This window comes from Loxodonta africana, chromosome 6 (genome assembly GCF_030014295.1).
Source record: "Loxodonta africana isolate mLoxAfr1 chromosome 6, mLoxAfr1.hap2, whole genome shotgun sequence".
Lineage (NCBI taxonomy): Eukaryota > Metazoa > Chordata > Mammalia > Proboscidea > Elephantidae > Loxodonta > Loxodonta africana.
The window spans coordinates 138,065,453-138,084,523 of record NC_087347.1 but is presented as its reverse complement, the minus strand read 5'-3'; the positions used below and the strand labels follow the sequence as shown (position 1 = coordinate 138,084,523).

General features: G+C 43.9%; 1 protein-coding gene across 2 annotated transcripts; it reads right to left on the bottom strand.

Moving 5' to 3' along the window:
- Window positions 1–5,517: 5,517 nt before the first annotated feature.
- Window positions 5,518–17,608, bottom strand: NIFK (nucleolar protein interacting with the FHA domain of MKI67). Of its 2 annotated transcripts, XM_023556091.2 has the most exons (7): window positions 17,452–17,608; window positions 16,172–16,300; window positions 11,194–11,302; window positions 8,087–8,298; window positions 6,734–6,799; window positions 6,531–6,611; window positions 5,518–6,054 (listed from the first exon to the last, which is right to left on the bottom strand). In XM_023556091.2, the coding sequence occupies exons 1-7, from the start codon at window positions 17,554–17,556 to the stop codon at window positions 5,860–5,862; spliced, it is 897 nt and encodes a 298-aa protein (XP_023411859.2). In that variant the 5' UTR covers window positions 17,557–17,608; the 3' UTR covers window positions 5,518–5,859. The 2 variants fall into 2 exon arrangements, with proteins under 2 accessions (XP_023411859.2, XP_010594718.2); XM_010596416.3 differs by lacking the exon at window positions 6,531–6,611 and having other exon boundaries at window positions 17,452–17,607.
- Window positions 17,609–19,071: the final 1,463 nt, after the last annotated feature.

Here is a 19,071-nt window from a genome sequence, read left to right as displayed (position 1 = left end):
AATGACGCTGAGCATCTTTTCACGTGTTTGGTGGCTGTGTGAAAGTCCTCTTTGGTGAAAAGTGTATTCAAGCCCTTTGCCCATTTTATGATTTCTTATCTTTTTGTTGCCTATATATATATATATAATATATTTTGGTTATTAGATTCTTGCCAGATACATGGTTTCTGAAGATATTCTCCCAGTCAGTAGCTTGTCTTTTCACTTTTTTTGGTAAAGTCTTCTAATGAACAAAAGTTTTTAATTTTTATGAGGTCCCATTTAGTTAGTCTTTTGCTGTTTGTGCTTTTGTTATTAGATAATCCATCGTTGAAAGCTAGGCGTGACAGCATTGCCTTTGCATTTTCTTCTGTGAATTTTATGGTGCTAGTTTGCACAGGAAACCCTGGTGGCGTATTGGTTAAATGCTACAGCTGCTAACCAAAAGGTAAGCAGTTCAAATCCACCAGGCACTCCTTGGAAACTCTATGAGGCGGTTCCACTCTGTCCAATAGGGTCGCTATGAGTTGGAATTGACCTGACAGTAACGGGTTTGGTTTTTTTTGGTTTTAGTTTGCTAATTTAGGTCCTTAACCCATTTTGAAGTTGTTTTTGTGTACGGCATGAGGCATGTATTGTTTCATTTTTCTGCATGTGGAAATCCAATTTCCCAAGAACCATTTATTGAAGAGACTCTTCTTTCCCCATTGACTGGACATAGCACCCTGTGAAAAATCAGTTGAGCATAGATGTGTGGGTTTATTTCTGGACTCTCAACTCTATTGCATTGATCTGTGTCTATTGTTATATCAGTATCAGGCTGTTTGAATTACTATAGCTGTACAGCATGTTTTAAGATCAGAAAGAGTTTGAGTGGCAAAAACATTTTTTAGCAGTTATCAAACACCAAAAAGCCATTTTTTAAGCACTCATTTGTTGATAGTGATAATTTCTGCCCTTTAGTTATCTAGACCTATATATAAAAAAAAGGTATACACATCAATGTATGCATGCAAACTTACATATATATGTATGTATACACACACATCATATACATTTTTTTTTTAAAATATGTTAACATTAGGGCATACACCCTTTTCATCATTTTGCATTTTTTTACATCTCTCGAAACAGACTGTAGATTTTTAGTACCATATTTTTATATAAATAATGCACCCTCTGCGTTTGTTTGCCGCTGCGCCCTCCCGCCAGGAGGCACCTTCCTGCCAATCCTCTTCTGCATGTCGTGGTAAAATCCGCACAGTAGGCTTACAAAAATACCTCCTGGGGGGAAGGCACTTCCAGCAGACAGGAAGGCTGTGCTATTTGCATAAAAATAGTGTGTGGGATCTACTGCCAAATGGCACTGGGTAATGTTAAGTTGTTCTCAGTAATTCAAAGCTGAACCCCAAATGATGGAAATCTTACTTACCTCCTTCTCTCGTCTTCCCCAAACCACTTCTCCCTGAAATGGAATCATCATGTCTTGTCAGTGCAAGGCTTTTGCACCTTTCCTCTTCACGGCCACTAACAGTTTAGTGTTCATGCCCACCCCATCAGAGGTGAACCTTACTAGCTCGAGTCAGGCGGCTCTGAAGTCTGATCATGGGTGTCCAGGTCCTGGCTCAATCCTGCGCGCCAGTGACTTAAATTCTTTGGGTTTCAGTCTCCTCATCGTTTAGATAGGAACAGTAATATGCTTACTTCATAGCGTTGTTCTGATTAAATATCTATTTTAAGTGCTTAGTATACTTGACACATCCATTCAATGTTTACTATCACAAGTCTCCCATCGTGCCTGAGTCCTTAAATGTGAATACAAGTGTTGAAAAATATTACTTTCTGTTATAGGGTCAGAAGGCAGGAGTTGGGCTCCCTAATGACAATTTGGTCTGTTTATTTTGAGGTCTATCCTGGATAAAACGGCCTTTGTTGAATTATGCGATTTGCAAATATTTTCAGTCTCTGATTTGTCTTCTCACTCTCTTAACAGTGTCTTTCACAGAGCAAGTTTTAAATTTTAATTAAGTCCAATTTATCATTTTTCTTTTATGGATCATGCTTTGGTGTTATGTCAAGACCTCTTTGCCTTAACCTGGGTCACCAATTTTTCTGTTTTCAGCTTTAATTAGCACCTGCTTTTATTTTGTTTTGTGTAAGGTGTGGAGCATTTATCATTAAAACCGTTTACAAACGTTCATCTATTACTGCCGATATGTAATGAGCCAAACGAGCTGCCATCGAGTCCGTTCTGACTCATGGCAACTCTATAGGACAGAGATCTCCCCCACAGGGTTTCCAAGGAATGGCTGGGCTGGTAGATTCCAACTGCTGACCTCTGGTGAGCAGCCACCACTCATGTAGCTCCCACCTACTGCGCCACTAGGGCTCCCTGATCGCTAATAAGACTTACGTATTTCATCTTTCGAAATGTCTTTTCACTCAGGTAAGTGCCGCCCAAGTATTGACAGCAATCCCCAGATGATTTTAATTAGCATATTCCTTACTTGGAAGGGATTTGTAGAATTCTATTAGATTCTTCTCTTGATATTTACCTTTTAGCATGTCATTACATTGCAGATTAATCACACCCAGCTGAAGGTCAGGTAGAAGCCTTACCACCTGAGTTAACTGGATTCCTCGGCACTTGTTTATCGAGGTCTGGGAAACACTGCTGGAGCTGTCGTTTGAGCCTGGCAAGTTCATCTGCTGCAACTGTGTGTGGGTATGGAGCTCTCACTTGTTCTAACTTCTGACATTACAACTGTATAAAACAGCCAGACGTAACTTTTGATACAAACATTAGTTGTCATCAAAATGACTTTACCACCACCATATAAAGTCAAATTATAAGTGTTTTGTAATTTTTGGTTGTAATTAAGAAACATTACCAAGTCTGCCGCAAAAGCTATTTTCAAAGCCATTCAGTGCTGGATAATAGTGATTGAGGGAGGTTCTCCTCATTCAGAAACATTTCAATCTTGGCCTTGAGCTCAGAAAATCTCAGTAACACTTTACCACTGCTAAGCCCTCAACCTTCTTTGTGGTAGCACACCAGAATATTCAGCTTCTATTCCTGTCAGAAATTCACGGAGCTGATGATGACTAAGTCCACAAAAGCAAAAAAAAGTACATCAATGATACTACTCATTCAACAACCAACGACAGATTTGAATGTTTTCTAAAAACCATCTGATGGTAACACAACGAATAATGAATAGGCCTTTTATATTTTACAAGTATAAATTTGTCAAAAGTATTGACAGACATTTCAGAGAGACTAATTCCTTAATCATTTCTAGAATGATAAACTATCCCGGTATACCCTGGGACTGATGGGGCTCCCTGAATGTGGGATCTTCAGTACTAGAACAGAAAGGTCGCAGGCAAACCAGGATAAGTTGGTCACCCTAACACTTCAAACTTGGTGCTGACTCAAAAAAACAAAAAAACCACTTGGCAGTACTAACATGCTAGCTCATCAAAAGCAAAGGAAAACCATTCAAAATAATTTGCCATGTTTTCACACTGACTATTGATGTAGCTTCCAATGCCCCCAACTCTTCAAGCAATTGTTCTGAAAGCCTAACAGTCTTACAACGTTTATCTTCTCTGGACAGACTTCTCTGGCTGCTGTAATCAAACACAATTAACTCACCATTGGTAAATGGCTTGTTCTGCTGAAAAACAGCCATTTGGAAATATACTTTGGTTGCAGCCTCATTTTTGTTTTTGTGAAGAAATTCTGTAATGATATTCCATTTTAAATTTTCTGCTGGTTTCCTGTGAGCTAAAGATATTGTAATAAGTGCTTAGACAAAATGTGTTAACTACAAGATGTGTAGTTAACACAGTTCGTATTCTTTTAGCACAGCTAGAGTGCTGGAAAATAAACACAATGCTTTGCCACCACATTTTGGTAACAACATAATCCACGCTCCACTGTGTCTTAAATGCATGACATCTGAAGTCCCACGTTTCTTGTTTTGACAGGACAGGTATGCAGCGGTACGGAAAAAAACAACTCATAGTACCGTGGTGCCGAAAACATTCCAAGGTGTACTGTCACTGCAGCTTGTAGTGCGCCAGGCAGCAGCGCTAAGCGACGACAGCACATATACGCTCAGTCACACCCAAACTCCCGTAGTGCAGAAGCTGCCACGGATAATATGCAAATAAGTGTGGCTGAGAAATCTTTATCTAAGGACACGAAAATTTTAATTTTCACCACAAAATATTCTTCCTTTCCTAACCATTTAAATATACGAAAATCATTCTTAGCTCAAAAAACTCATTGCCACCGATTCCAACTCACAGCAACCCCACAGGACAGAATAGAGCTGCCCCATAGTGTTTCCAAGACTGTAAACCTTCAGGGAAGCAGAGTGCCACATTTTCCTCCCACCAAGTGGCTGGTGGGGTTGAACTGCTTACCTTTTGGTTAGCAGCTGAGCACTTAACCAGTGCACCACCATGACCTATCTGAATTCCACCAGCTGGTCTACTTGTACTGTAGTGCGTTGTGTGCTGTTACGATGCTGGAAGCTCTACCACCAGTATTTCAACTACAAGCAGGGTCACCTACGGTAGGCAGGTTTTAGACGCAGACAATGAATAAAAACCTGGCAATGTACTTCTAAGAATTAACCAGTGAAAACCTTATGGATTACAACAGAACACTGTTCAACTTGCTCTCAACGTATCATCAGGGAAGACTAGTCGCTGGAGGGATATCTTGTTTGTAGAAGATACGTGTGGGGATACAAGTGAGAATTACGTCTGTGTGTGGATGTGCTCATCTCCTGCTCCCCTAAGGGACAACCAAAGGCACACTCAGACCACAGAGTTCAGAGCCGGCTCAGAGAGGGGGGCAGTTCTGCTACCCATCTGCTCAACAGACACACCAACATTTCCTGTCAGGTATCGTTCTAGGGACATACTCTGGTATATGCATTAACTTAATTGCTTGTATTTTGTATCAGAACATCTAGTCCAATGTTTTATCACATTAAAGATTTACCAATTATTGGCTGAAAAAGTCCTCAGTAGCAATGGATGTTCTTATGAATCCAGGGTAGCTAACAGGGTCACTATGAGTCAGGGTCGACTCGGCAGCAACGGGTTTTAATACATACAGGGTCGCTATGAGTCGGGGTCGACTCGGCGGCAACGGGTTTTAATACATACAGGGTCGCTATGAGTCGGGGTCGACTCGGCGGCAACGGGTTTTAATACATACAGGGTCGCTATGAGTCGGGGTCGACTCGGCGGCAATGGGTTTTAATACATACAGGGTCGCTATGAGTCGGGGTCGACTAGGAGGCAATGGGTTTTAATACATACAGGGTCGCTATGAGTCGGGGTCGACTCGGCGGCAATGGGTTTTAGTACATACCGGGTCGCTATGAGTCGGGGTCGACTCGGCGGCAATGGGTTTTAGTACATACAGGGTCGCTATGAGTTGGGGTCGACTTGGCGGCAATGGGTTTTAGTACATACAGGGTCGCTACGAGTCGGAATAGACTTGTATGCAACGAGTTTGGTTTTGGCTTTAATACATTTCAAGGCATCATAAACTTAGAAAATAGTTGAGAAGGCAAAAACCTACTTGTTTCACTCGCATGCAAATAATTGTAGGAAGTTATCTACTGGTTACTGTTTGAACAGCAACTAAGGACAACTATGAAATACGCAACACAAACAAGAGGAGACTAGGCAAAGAAGCAGCGTGAGCAGGTCACTGAAAGCTCCCTGTATCTCAGCAACGGTAGCCAAGCCACAACTACCAACTGCTTTTATTCGAACAAATGTTTTTCTTCCAAAAATTGGGCCAATGTCTGCATATCACTGCACTGAGTAAATAACAAAATACGTCCAGAATCACTGTTTGCTTTTTCGTCGTCGTTGTCTTTTTTTCCCTGAACGGGTAGATGTTTGAGTCTCTTGTGCTTCTTCTTTTACACCAGCCACAGGCTGTTTGAAAATGATTTCTTTATCTTCCTCATCATCATTCATTTCAGCCACTTCACATTTTCGCCTCTCCAAAAATGTTGGTGTACAAACTGGTGTGGAGCCCTGGATTCAACAAGTAAAAGATTACATACAGCACGTCAATGTGGGGGGACTCTAGGAAGGACCATCTGGAAGTATCGCCTCCCCTCTGCTCTCAAGTTCTCTGAGTTCTTTCAGGCCCAAGTCTGTCTTTTGGTGATGCAATCACACTAAGAGCACGGATGCATATCAGACTTTGTACGGAAATTCTTAATCCATTGAAATATGAGTATGTTCCATTATAGGGTTTTGGGTAGAATATCCTAATCCTACATTTATAAAAATAATGGGAAGTCTCATTTCCCTCTGCTAAAAAGGTAAAATGACAACAAACTCACGATAACCTTTGTTAAGCTCTCTATATTCAATAAATCACCAGCAAGGATTTACCAAAACTGTTACAAGATTACATTTGAAATTTTAACAAAGTGGTAATAGTTCTGAAACTGCTTTTTATCATTCAAATTATTTCTATACCTGGTGCCGAGAGTAATCAAGACAATTTTATCAGAGTATACAGTCTTCTCAGGAGTACTAAGAGTGCCTGAAACTTTTTTTTTTTCCATCATCACATGTAAAATCTTAAATAAATTTTAAAATGCACCACAAATGTGCACACTTATCAGCTATAGTAGTCTTAAATATATTTTACTATCTATCTATCTCTAATATCTAGCATGTAATATGATAAATATAATTTTACCTGGCTATTTGTAGAGCTCTGAAGATCTGTGTTTGAAACATTTCCTTTTTTCTTCTTTGGTAAAATCTTAAATAAACATAAAAAAATTATAAATCTCTAGTCTCACATCTTCATTTTTTTTTACTTACTGTTATTGTCTCATGCATATTATCGGTAAAGCTTCCCAAAGATACAGTGAATGGTCTGAAGTAACAGGCAAAACAAGAAGGGACCAACTGAGGAATCCCTGCAGAGGCTGAGGAGAAGACGGAAATCTGGAGCTTACCGTATGGAACCCTGAATCAGGAAAGTGAAGCTGGGAGAACGTGCAAAGGCAGGCCCCAGAGAGGGCCTGCCCTGCCTAAGTTCAGGACTGTGGCAATGAAGCAGGCCTGCCTTTCCACAAGGGCTACAGGAAAAGCAGTCCTCGGATGCTTGTTTTCAAGCTTCACTGTCACGGCTTCTAAACAATTCGCGAGAGTAATCAGGGCCCAAGGCCTGTGACACAATGTTCCAGTTACTGTTAAAGACCAGGTTCGGGATCTGGACAAAGAATTAACAGCAGAGGCTGGGCCAAACAAGGGTCAGTCAGTCTTGCAGCCATATCCTAATGACCCTCGTTCTTGTTTTGTAGTAAGAATTTCTTCTTGTAAGTGCTGGTAAGCACTCCTTCCTGTGACAGAGGAAAGATTCAACAAGCTCTCTCTATTCAACAAGCAAGGAAATCAGAACTGGATGAAAATCCATGCTAACTCATCTCCATGTAAAAAGGCTTACTCCACTTCACTCTACTCATTTCATTCACAGAACTGATGCTTACTGGTTAATTCTGATAACATATTTTAACAATATTTTCAGTTCAAGAGACTATGAAATGAAATAGGAAAATGTCACTTAAATTATTTTAGCACAAAAGGGATTGCCAATTTACAGTCTTGATATTTACACACAGCATTTAGTAAACCACTTTCATTAATTCTGGCAATGCCTTTAAACAGTAACCCAAAAGCATTATGGATTCTGGTCAAATAGTGGCTTAATTTCAACAACTCAAAATCAGATCATGAAAGTTCTGCAAATCAGGTCATCTCTAAGGAGTTTCCTCTTGTGCATAATGGATATAATAAGATCTGCTCTGATAAGCTTTCAGGAAGAACCTACAATGTAAACCATTTCACAAATTCTGTCAAATCCTAGTATGTGATAAGGCTAGATGCTTTGTTTAATTGTGAAGGAACACATAGATACATATTTTACGGCTGGTGTTGTTTGTTGCTGAGTTAATTACAACTCACAGGAAGCCCGTGTCACAACTAGTGAGGTAATAATATCCCTCCCACAAACACCCAAGGCATTTCGTGAAAGAGTATTTACCAATGATGGAAAATTATACACTATTCCTTTTTTAGCTAACTTTTTCCTGAGTAATTTTTCTTTGTTTTTAAATCGCTTCTCCATCCGTAGCTTCTGAGTAAGTGACCGTTTCTTATTGTACCGTTTTACTGCTGGATATGATGGCTTTGAAAATGGAACATCCCAGTCTTTGAACACTTTTTCATGTACCTTTTCAGGTGGCATAAAATCACCTATATTTAATAAAGAAAAAAAAAAAAGTTTTCAACCAAGTGGGAAGGAGAGGATTTGAATGCTAACTTCAATGCAAATTTCCACAGACCATAACCAGGATAATGTGGCTAATCTCTTATTACCACAAGAAATGAGTCACTTCCACCCCAAGGGAGTGAAGGTCTTACAGCAGAAACAACAAAATCTGAGTTCAGAACATTTTTGCTATTTTTCAGAAGACGGCCACCACACAGCACTTACCTCACACATGTGACAGAACCCTGGAGGCTGCCCACCTGGCCCATCTCCTCCTGGCTGGAGCCACGTTTTAATGTGTGGCTGTACCTCGGCCTCAGCCAGGCTGTTCAGATTCTCTCTTATGGCAACGGGAGCGAGGACAGGGGTGCTGCTTTGGCAGCCTTGTCAGCTGCTCAGGCAAGACGCAGGTAAGTGTGGGCACCTGGAGTGGTCATGCTCTGCCCCAGGTACATTCTGCCTCTTGAGACACTAGGATTAGGATGAAGATGCTCTTGATACCCTTTGAAAATGCCAAGTCAGTGGCTCCTCTTGCTTCTTTCTGCCTAGCTTCTAATCTAGGAGTCCCTGGGCGGTGCGAATGGTAAGGTTGTGATTACTAGCTGAAATGTTGTTAGTTCAAAGCTACCCAGAGATACCTGGGAAGACGGGCCTGGTGATATGCTTCCAAAAGGTCACAGCCCTGAAAACAACCATGGAGATGTGGAGAAGTTGGCAGCTTAAAAAGATCATTGTTCCGACTCCTCCTCACAAATACAAGAAACACAAAAAGGAAAAGGTGCTTGGCCTCAAGGGACTCTGAATCAGGGAGGAGAGGAAAGCAGCAGAGAACCGCAGACAGGCAAGAATCAACGGATCAATGAACTGAGGTAGGAAAACTGCTTCTCCCCCCATCCCTGCCCCTCCCCCAGCCATGAAAGATGCTATGAACTGTGGAAGCAGCCCCAGCAAACTAACCACCACACCCCCTACCTGTGCAAAGGGACAAGACCCCAAGCTTCTGCTCTAAAACGAACAAGGCAGAACTCCCCAGGGGTCTGTCTAGAGCAGGCCAGCACCTCCCCAACCCAGACACTGTCAGCTACGAGACTCCTGTGAAGTGTTACAGAAGGCTCCCTCCAGTGGGATCTGCTCCCATAGTCAACACTCCACCTGCTTCCTGGTATATCCCATAGCTCAGGACTCTGAAACCAACAGGGCAGACATCCCTGGGGGTCAGTTTGGGTCTGTCTGTCCCCATTCCTGTCCGCGCTAAGGACTACTGGCTGAGGCTGCTATGCTACAAAGCAGGCGTCTTCAGTGGATGCCACACCCACCGCTAACACACTGTGGTGGGGGCGGTGGGCTCCGACAGCGACAAGGCAGGCCTCCCTGGGGGTCTGTTTGGAGCATGACAACCACTTTCCCACCTGGTAACTGTTTGCTGCTGGACTGATACAAACTCCTACAGAAGGTCCCCGCAGTGGAGACTGCTCCCCCAACTACCACAGGGCACTGAAGCTCTGAAACCACTAAGACAGATGTCTCAGAGGTCCTTCTGGGGACTGACAGCCCTTTCTCCTCCTGATAAGAAAGTCTGCCTGTGCTTCCCCTTAAGGCCAGCTCAGATATAAGCAGCCTCAACAGAGCAAGGAAGGAAGTCTTGGGCAAAACCAGAAGGCAACACCCAGTCCCGCAGGGGGCTAGCTGGGTGTGAGCTTTCTGACTGAGAACGTGGTTGCAGAAACAGAGCAGGAGTGGGAGTAATAACCAGAGTGGAGGGTGAGGGGAGGGAAGAGATGAGACTGCGCCCTCTGGTGGACAGACTGATCACAGCGTGCTCTCTTGTGTGTTTAGGAGACACTGAAGTAAAAAACTGAACTCTAAAAGAGTCAAATCCTGATTACATCAGGGAGGAAGAAGAAGCTATCACAGAGAGGGACAGGAAGCAGTAAGCAAAGGCGGAAGGCTCTACCCACCAAAGAGGTTTCTGCAGAAAGCAGTACAAGCAAAAACACTAAATACTGGAGAGAACTGAGAAAGTTAACACCCTCAAAATTCCAACGCCCCAACAAAAAAATCACGAGACACACAAAGATGAAATGATGACCCATCCAAATGAACGTGACAAAAGAAATAAAATCACATCTGTGGAAGACCAAATAATGAAAAGAACGGAAGAATACAACAATGTTAAACACAAAGAGCTAAGTGAAAACATGAATGAAAGACTTAAAAGAAATAAGAAAACCAACGCATGAACAAACCCCTCTGGAGCACACGCGGGGTCGCCATGAGTCAGAATCAAGCCAACAGCAACCAACAACAAGGCTCTCATCTGCTGTCCCTCCTCTTCCTCTGCTTAGGGATTCTCTTCTAGCGCCAAGAGTCACAGCCACTCGCACCGAGGCTGGCTGCGAAGTGTCATCCCATCTAGAACCCAGGATCAACTCTAAACTCCCCTACGTCTAGTGTACTTTTTTTGACTCATCTCTTGCTATTTCCTCTCACGCTCCCTCCCAGGCAAATACTATCAGTCACCTCAGGTTTTGTCCTTGCTGTCCCCTCAGCCAGGCTCAACCCCCTTCACCTGGTTCAATCTTCAGGTTTCAACTTAAATGATACTTACTCAGGGAAGCCTTCCATATTCCATTAAGAATGGGTAACTGCTCTTCCTATGTGCCTCCAAACTAACTTGTCCTGACTCCAACTTCGCTTAAGAGTTCTTAACTCTAAAGATTTTAAAATTCTAATCAGAATCTGTCTGGAAAATGCACTTAATTCTTGCGCCACTCCTTAAGAGACTCACCCAGAGAGGAAGTGAGGTATCAAGCAGCACCAGGCACTCACCAGCAGGAGCACCACTCAGTCTTACTCAATCTTAAGAGAAGAGCACTTACACTTCAAGAGTCTTTCACCAAAAAGGTAGTTGTTCATTGTTTCAGCAACTATCTTGGCAACATCGTCAGACTCAAACTCCACAAAGGCATAGCCTTTGCTATTTCCAGTCTGTAATGGAAAATTCACAACATGTAGGCCAAATCAATTTTAATGCATTATTAAACTAATTTTTAGCTACTCATTTAAATAACATACATTTGCCCAATTATCAAATAACATTAGGACACTTTTAATTTTAACATCAACTCACAGGGTCTGGAGTTAGCTACAAGAATAAAAAAGATCCCAGTCTGAACATACAATTGATTTCTAAGTATTCCTAAAATTTTGGTTATGTATGATAAATACGGAAACCCTGGTGGCATAGTGGTTAAGTGCTACGGCTGCTAACCAAAAGGTCGGCAGTTCAAATCCGCCAGGCGCTCCTTTGAAACTCTATGGGGCAGTTCTACTCCATCCTATAGGATCGCTATGAGTCGGAATCGACTCGACGGCAGTGGATTTGGTTTTTTAATGATAAATACACGATGACTGTGGCTGAGATTTATTCGACACCTCACTAAATAAAGGAAATTGGTAGGGCTCCCCAGTCCTTTACTCACTATCCATTTTATTGACGGTCTTCTTATTCATATATTCCTAATACCCAGGGGATGGTCTGATGCTTCACAATAAAATGCAGCTACATAATTCCCATTTAATAGGTAAGAACGGAGAAGAAACTAACTCCTCAGTATCTCCCAGCTAAACAATCAAACATCCTGTGCACACTTTCACCTGTGTCAGTGACAGCCACCCTCCCAGGTGGCAGCAAGGGATCTGCAGACTCTGTGAACTGCACGTCTGGGCTCTGACCTCAGCCCCAAACTGTAAAGTGAATTCTCTCACCTATCTTAGTAACACCCCCACGTGTCTGTCAGTTTGTCCTACTGTGGGGGCTTGCGTGTTGCTGTGATGCTGGAAGCTGTGCCACTGGTATTCAGACACCAGCAGGGTCACCCATGGAGGACAGGTTTCAGCTGAGCTTCCAGACTAAGACAGACTAGGAAGAAGGACCTGGCGGTCTACTTCTGAAAACCATTAGCCAGTGAAAACCTTATGAATAGCAGTGGAACACTGTCTGATATAGTGCTGGAAGATGAGCCCCCCAGGTTGGAAGGCACTCAAAAGACGACTGGGTGAGAGCTGCCTCCTCAAAGTAGAGTCGACCTTAACGACGTGGATGGAGTAAAGCCTTCGGGACCTTCATTTGCTGACGTGGCATGACACTCAAAATGAGAAGAAACAGCTGCAAACATCCATTAATTATCAAAACCTGGAATGTACGAAGTATGATCTAGGAAAATTGGAAATCGTCAAAAATGAAATGGAACACATAAACATCGATATTCTAGGCATTAGTGAGCTGAAATGGACTGGTACTGGCCATTGTGAATCGGACACTCATGTAGTCTACTACGCTGGGAATGACAATTCGAAGAGGAATGGTGTTGCATCCAGCGCCAAAAAGAACGTTTCAAGATCTATCCTGAAGTACAATGCTGTCAATGATAGGATAACATCCATACGCCTACGAGGAAGACCAGTTAATATGACTATTATTCAAATTTACGCACCAACTACTAAGGCCAAAGTGAAGAAATAGAAGATTTGTATCAGCTGCTGCAGTCTGAAATTGATCAAACATGCAATCAAGATGCATTGATAATTACTGGCGATCAGAATGTGAAAGCTGGAAACAAAGAAGAAGGATCAGCAGTTGGAAAATATGGCCTTGCTGATAAAAACAATGCCGGAGATCGAATGACAGAATTTTGCAAGACCAACGACTTCTTCACTGCAAATACCTTCTTTCACCAACACAAACAGCGACTATACACATGGACCTTGCCAGATGGAACACACAAAAATCAAATTGACTACATCTGTGGAAAGAGATGATGAAAAAGCTCAATATCATCAGTTAGAACAAGGCCGGGGCCGACTGTGGAACAAACCATGAATTGCTCATATGCAAGTTCAAGCTGAAACTGAAAAAAATCTGAGCAAGTCCACGAGAGCCAAAATATGACCTTGAGTATATCCCACCTGAATTTAGAGACCATCTCAAGAATAGATTTGACGAATTGAACACTAGTGACCAAAGACCAGACGAGTTGTGGAATGACATCAAGGACATCACCCATGAAGAAAGCAAGAGGTCACTCAAAAGACAGGAAAGAAAGAAAAGACCAAGATGGATGTCAGAGGAGACTCTGAAACTTGCTCTTGAGCGTCGAGCAGCTAAAGCAAAAGGAAGAATTGATGAAGTAAAAGAACTGAACAGAAGATTTCAAAGGGCCTCTCGAGAAGACAAAGTAAAGTATTATAATGACATGTGCAAAGATCTGGAGATGGAAAACCAAAAGGGAGGAACATGCTCGGTATTTCTCAAGCTGAAAGAACTAAAGAAAAAATTCAAGCCTTGAGTTGCAATCCTGAACGATTCCATAGGGGAATATATTAAACAACACAGGAAGCATCAAAAGAAGATGGAAGGAATACACAGAGTCATTATACCAAAAAGAATTAGTTGATGTTCAACCACTTCAAGAGGTGGCATATGATCAGGAACCAATGGTGCTGAAGGAAGAAGTCCAAGCTTTCTGAGGGCATTGGTGAAAAACAAGGCTCCAGGAATTGATGGAGTATCAACTGAGATGTTTCAACAAACACATGCATCGCTGGAGATGCTCACTCATCTATGCCAAGAAATATGGAAGACAGCTTCCTGGACAACTGACTGGAAGAGATGCATATTAATGCCAATTCCCAAGAAAGGTGATCCAACCAAATGTGGAAATGATAGAACAGTATCATTAATATCACATGCAAGCAAAATTTTGCTGAAGATCATTCAAAAACGGCTGCAGCAGTATATCGACAGGAAACTGCCAGAAATTCAGGCCGTTTCAGAAGAGCATGTGGAACCAGGATATCATTGTTGATGTCAGATGGATCCTGGCTGAAAGCAGAAAATACCAGAAAGATGTTTACCTGTGTCTTATTGACTATGCAAAGGCATTCAACTGTGTGGATCATAACAAACTACGGATAACACTGCAAAGAATGGGAATTCCAGAACACTTAATTGTGCTCATGAGGAACCTTACATAGATCAAGAGGCAGTTGTTCAGACAGAACAAGGGGATACTGATTGGTTAAAATCAGGAAAGGTGTGCCTCACGGTTGTATTCTTTCACCACATCTATTCAATCTGTATGCTGAACAAATAATACCAGAAGCTGGACTATATGAAGAACAGGGCATCAGGACTGGAAGAAGACTCATTAACAACCTGTGTTATGCAGATGACACAACCTTGCTTGCTGAAAGTGGAGAGGACTTGAAGCACTTACTAATGAAGATCAAAAACCATAGCTTTCAGTATGGATTGCACCTCAACATAAAGAAAACAAAAATCCTCACAACTGGACCAATGAGCAACATCATGATAAATGGAGAAAAGATTGAAGTTGTTAAGGACTTCATTTTACTTGGAATCACAATTAACAGCCATGGTAGCAGCAGTCAAGAAATCAAAAGACAGATTGGGTTGGGTAAATCTGCCGCAAGGGACCTCTTCAGAGTGTTGAAGAGCAACGACGTCACCCTGAAGACTAAGGTATGCCTGACCCAAGCCATGCTATTTTCAGTCACGTCATATGCATGGGAAAGCTGGACAATGAATAAGGAAGACCGAAGAAGAGTTGATGCCTTTGAATTGTGGTGTTGGTGAAGATATTGAATGGACTGCCAAAAGAACTAACAAATCTGTCTTGGAAGAAGAGCAGCCAAAATGCTCCTTAGAGGCAAGGATGGCGAGACTGTGTCTTACATACTTTGGACATGTTGTCAGGAGGGATCAGTCCCTGGAGGACATCATGCTTGGCAGAGTACAGGATCAGTGGAAAAGAGGAAGACCCTTAACGAAGTGGATTGACACAGTGGCTGCAACAATGAGCTCAAGCATAACAACGACTGTAAGGATGGTGCAGGACTGGGCAGTGTTTCGTTCTGTTGTGCATAGGGTTGCTATGAGTCAGAACCAACTCAACCGCACCTAACAATAACACCAAATCTTAGTAACAATTGTGTGGATTCTGGAGTCCAATTGCCCACATTTGGATCCTGCTGTGATGCTTACATGGGTAAGTAACACTTAAGCTCTCTGAGCCACAGTTTTTGAATCTATAAAACTGGGATGATAAAATAACCATTCTCACAGGATTGGTATAAAGACATGGAATAATCCACGGGAGCTCAACATTATGTCAGTTAAGTACTCAGTAAATGTTACAGGTTATTAAGGCCAACTAGAAAGGTTTTACAATCTGGCATTAAATATTTCTGGATATGAATAAAACTCGATGATACGATTCTGGAGATAAGAAACCACTTAAAAGTTGCATGGCTAACAGACTGGGAATCAGCAGGCTCATTTCTAGCATCAGCTGTGGTGTAACTTGCTACCTGGACAAGTCCACAACTCTGAGTCTCAGTTTCTCTGCAGGGGGATTTTGGTAAAAATTAAAATGCCAAACCTATCTCACAATCCCAACTCTCAACAGGGAGGAGACAGATGGTGGAGGAGTGGAAGGGAAACCCTGTGAAATCCCAGTCAATTTACCACCACTGTACACAGATATAAACCTTTTGAGAAATGATCTGAAAATACTTATCATATGGCAAAATATTAATCCTTTACCCAACAATCCCAAGAATGCTGGAAACACCAAGCAAACAATCCCATATGTGACAATGCTCTGTAAACTATCAGTAAATGTTACCATTTATTAGGGCCAACTAGAAAAGTTTTACAATCTGGCATTAAATATCTTTGGATATGAATAAAACTCGATGATATGATTATCAAGGCTTATATACATATATTTGAAAAATAAGATAAATAACCTAATTCAATTTTAAAAATTTTACCTTTTTACTTCTGGACAATTTGAGTCTTGTAACAGTGCCAAACTGGGAGAAATATGCCTTGAGCTGGGGTTCAAAAAGGCCTCGAGGTATGTGGCCCACATAGACTACTCCAGGAGTAAGTTTTTCTTGCTAAGGATAAAAAGATCAAGTAAATATATATACTTTTAAATTAACAACAACAAAATGACATTGCAAGAAAACCCCCAGGTTTAGGTTCAACAAAGATGCCAAGAATGACCATGTATTTCCAGTTATTACACCTGTAATTAAAGAGTTAGTGGTTTAACGTCTATCTCCCCAGAACAATCATCAAGCAGACAACATTCTTCTCAGTTTCATATCCCACCACACTGTAAGGACTACAAAAGTCTATACTGGATCAACCAATAAACAAATAAACCTCTGAACACGTCGTTTTAAATTTCCTGCCCAGAGAACTTGCACAAATGTCCCCTTCAATTTTTTAGGCATACCACTTACTCGCACCTAATCGAAGAGATTCTAGAAGTCTGCTAACGTTCACAAGGAAAACTGAGCATCTCAGTTACCACATACCTACCTTTTAACAAGAGCTTTTAATTAGTTTCCCGCCCCGTATATTTTACGCTAAAGGAGCCCTGTTGGCTCAGTGGTTAAAGCACTAGGCTGCTGATCTGGAACCCACCAGCCACTCTAGGGGGAAAGATGTGGCAGTCTGCTTCCGTCAAGAATACAACCTTGGAAAACCTATGGGGCGGTTCTACTCTCCTATAGGGCCGCTATGAGTCGGAATCAACTCGACAGCAACGGTTTTTTTTTTTTTTTTACGCTAAAATCAAAGCAAATATGAAGCTGATGTCAGGAGCCACAGTCAGCAAATAGACTTTGGAAAAAGCTGTCTTTTAAAAGAACTGCAAAATCACCAAGCGAGCACAGAAACCTACCGAGTGGTGGGCATGTCTGGGACGGGAACCCCATTTTCGCGGGAAAGCGGAAGCGGGACGGCTCTAACCGCGAGTTAGCCGCAGTGCGGGAGGGCCACCCCACCAGCTGGCGCTCTCTTCCTCCTCCGGCGTCACCCGTACCTGCCCGTGACCTCCCCGTCAGGGTCCCAGGCCCGGCCGGCTCCGGAGACAGTTCCTGAGTCAGTCGGGCGCCCACCTGGGGAGACCCCGGGAGAGCGGAGGCCGGAGCAGGGCAGGCGCGCCGGACAGAGGCTCGGGCTGGGCTCCGCGCGAGCTGAGGCCGCCGCCGCCCGTCTGCCGCCACCCCTCCCGGTCCAGGCCGCGGCGGCCGCTCACCTGGGTCGCGCGCCGGCGGGCCTGCGCCACCTGCTTCTGAAACCTGGCCTGCTCCTGCGGGTTCAGCGACAGGAGGGGCTTAGCAGGGCCGGAAAAATCCGCCATGTCCAACACACCCCAGCACAGACGCTCCACGCGGAGCTCCCGGAAATGCGAGGCCGTCAGCTCCCTCGAAGCGGAAGTGGAGGCGGGGGGCGGGGGAAGGGGTGAGGCGAGGCTCATGCCGGGGCGGAGCCCAGGCCGGACGCGGAGAGCTCGCGCGCCCCCTGCTGGCGCGCCGTCACACACCTTCCACCTGGCTAGAATGGCAGATGGTCGGTCACTTGTTCGGTTGAGCGGTGGTCAAGGCTCGGCTGCTAACCAAAAGGCCGGCGGTTCAAATCCACCAGGAGCTCCTTGGAAACCCTATGGGGCACTTCTACTCTGTCCTGTAGAGTCGCTATGAGTCAGCCTCGACATGACGGCAACGGATTCGAGTGGCAGTACAATTTTATGGGGGAATTAAAAATAAACTCCAAAACAGTATCATTGTCCTTGCCGAAATATGGCTTCATTCATTTACTCTTTCTTTTTTTTTTTTTTTTTACTCATTTGTGGTTTTGGGCCCCTGGTACATGTCCCTGTGTTGCTGCCTCGGGGAACTTAGAGCTTGGGGGCGGGGGTAGGACAGAGAGACACGTGGGGGAGGGGGAGGGGGAGGTGCCGGAGAGACGTAAGAGGCTGCAGGGGAGAGGCGGGCCAGGAGGGCTCCTGCAGCGGGCATCTGCGCGGCGACCCCAGCTGCGGTGCGGACCGGAGCACAGCGCCCTGTCAGTGGGGTTGGCATCCGCCGCTGTGATTGGAGCCAAGGAGCGAGGGAAGGTGGGCGTGAGGAGGTGCGATGCGCGAGGTGAGCAGGCGTAAAGCTTGGGTTTGATTTTAAATGCAGGGCGATGTGAGGGTTTTAAAGCGAGGCTGTGGCTGTTATGAATTTATATTTTAAGATTTGTCGTTGTTAGCTGCCATCGAGTCAGCAACTTACGGCCACCCAATGCCCAAGGGAATGATCCGTTGCAGATAGGACCTGGTGTGATCCATAGGCTTTTTACTGGCTGATTTTCGGAAGTAGATGGCCAGGTCTTTCTTCCTAGTCCATCTTAGCCTGGAAGCTCCGCTGAAACCTGTTCAGCAACACTGACAGACGGCCGGTGGCTCGCGTGAGGTGCGCTGGCCTGGTCTCTAAGTGTGGACAACAGGTTGCAGGAATCAGGCAGTGGAGGCTAAGCACAGGTCTAACCAGAGCTATTCTCCAGATAGGGGGCTTTGTGCCCTGGAACTAGTACGGGGACCCTGGAGGGGTGTCTAGTGACAGTCGCAGAGTGGGAGGGGGAACCACACAGGGCTGGCCAGCTGCTTCCTTTGCCAGGAGGCACGGCGTCCATGCCCTTTGCCCCCTTCCCTTTAGCCACCCTCAGCGCTCAGCTCCATGTCCCCCTCAGGGAAGGCATCCCAACCTGAGCTAGGATCAGCACGCCCTTTTGGACACTCTCTCTCATCACTGTGTTTGCATGGACAGGCCGGACTTTTGGGGCCCAAGCAGCAGAGAGCAATTTCATTCTTCTTCAGGAATGCTCCTTCTCT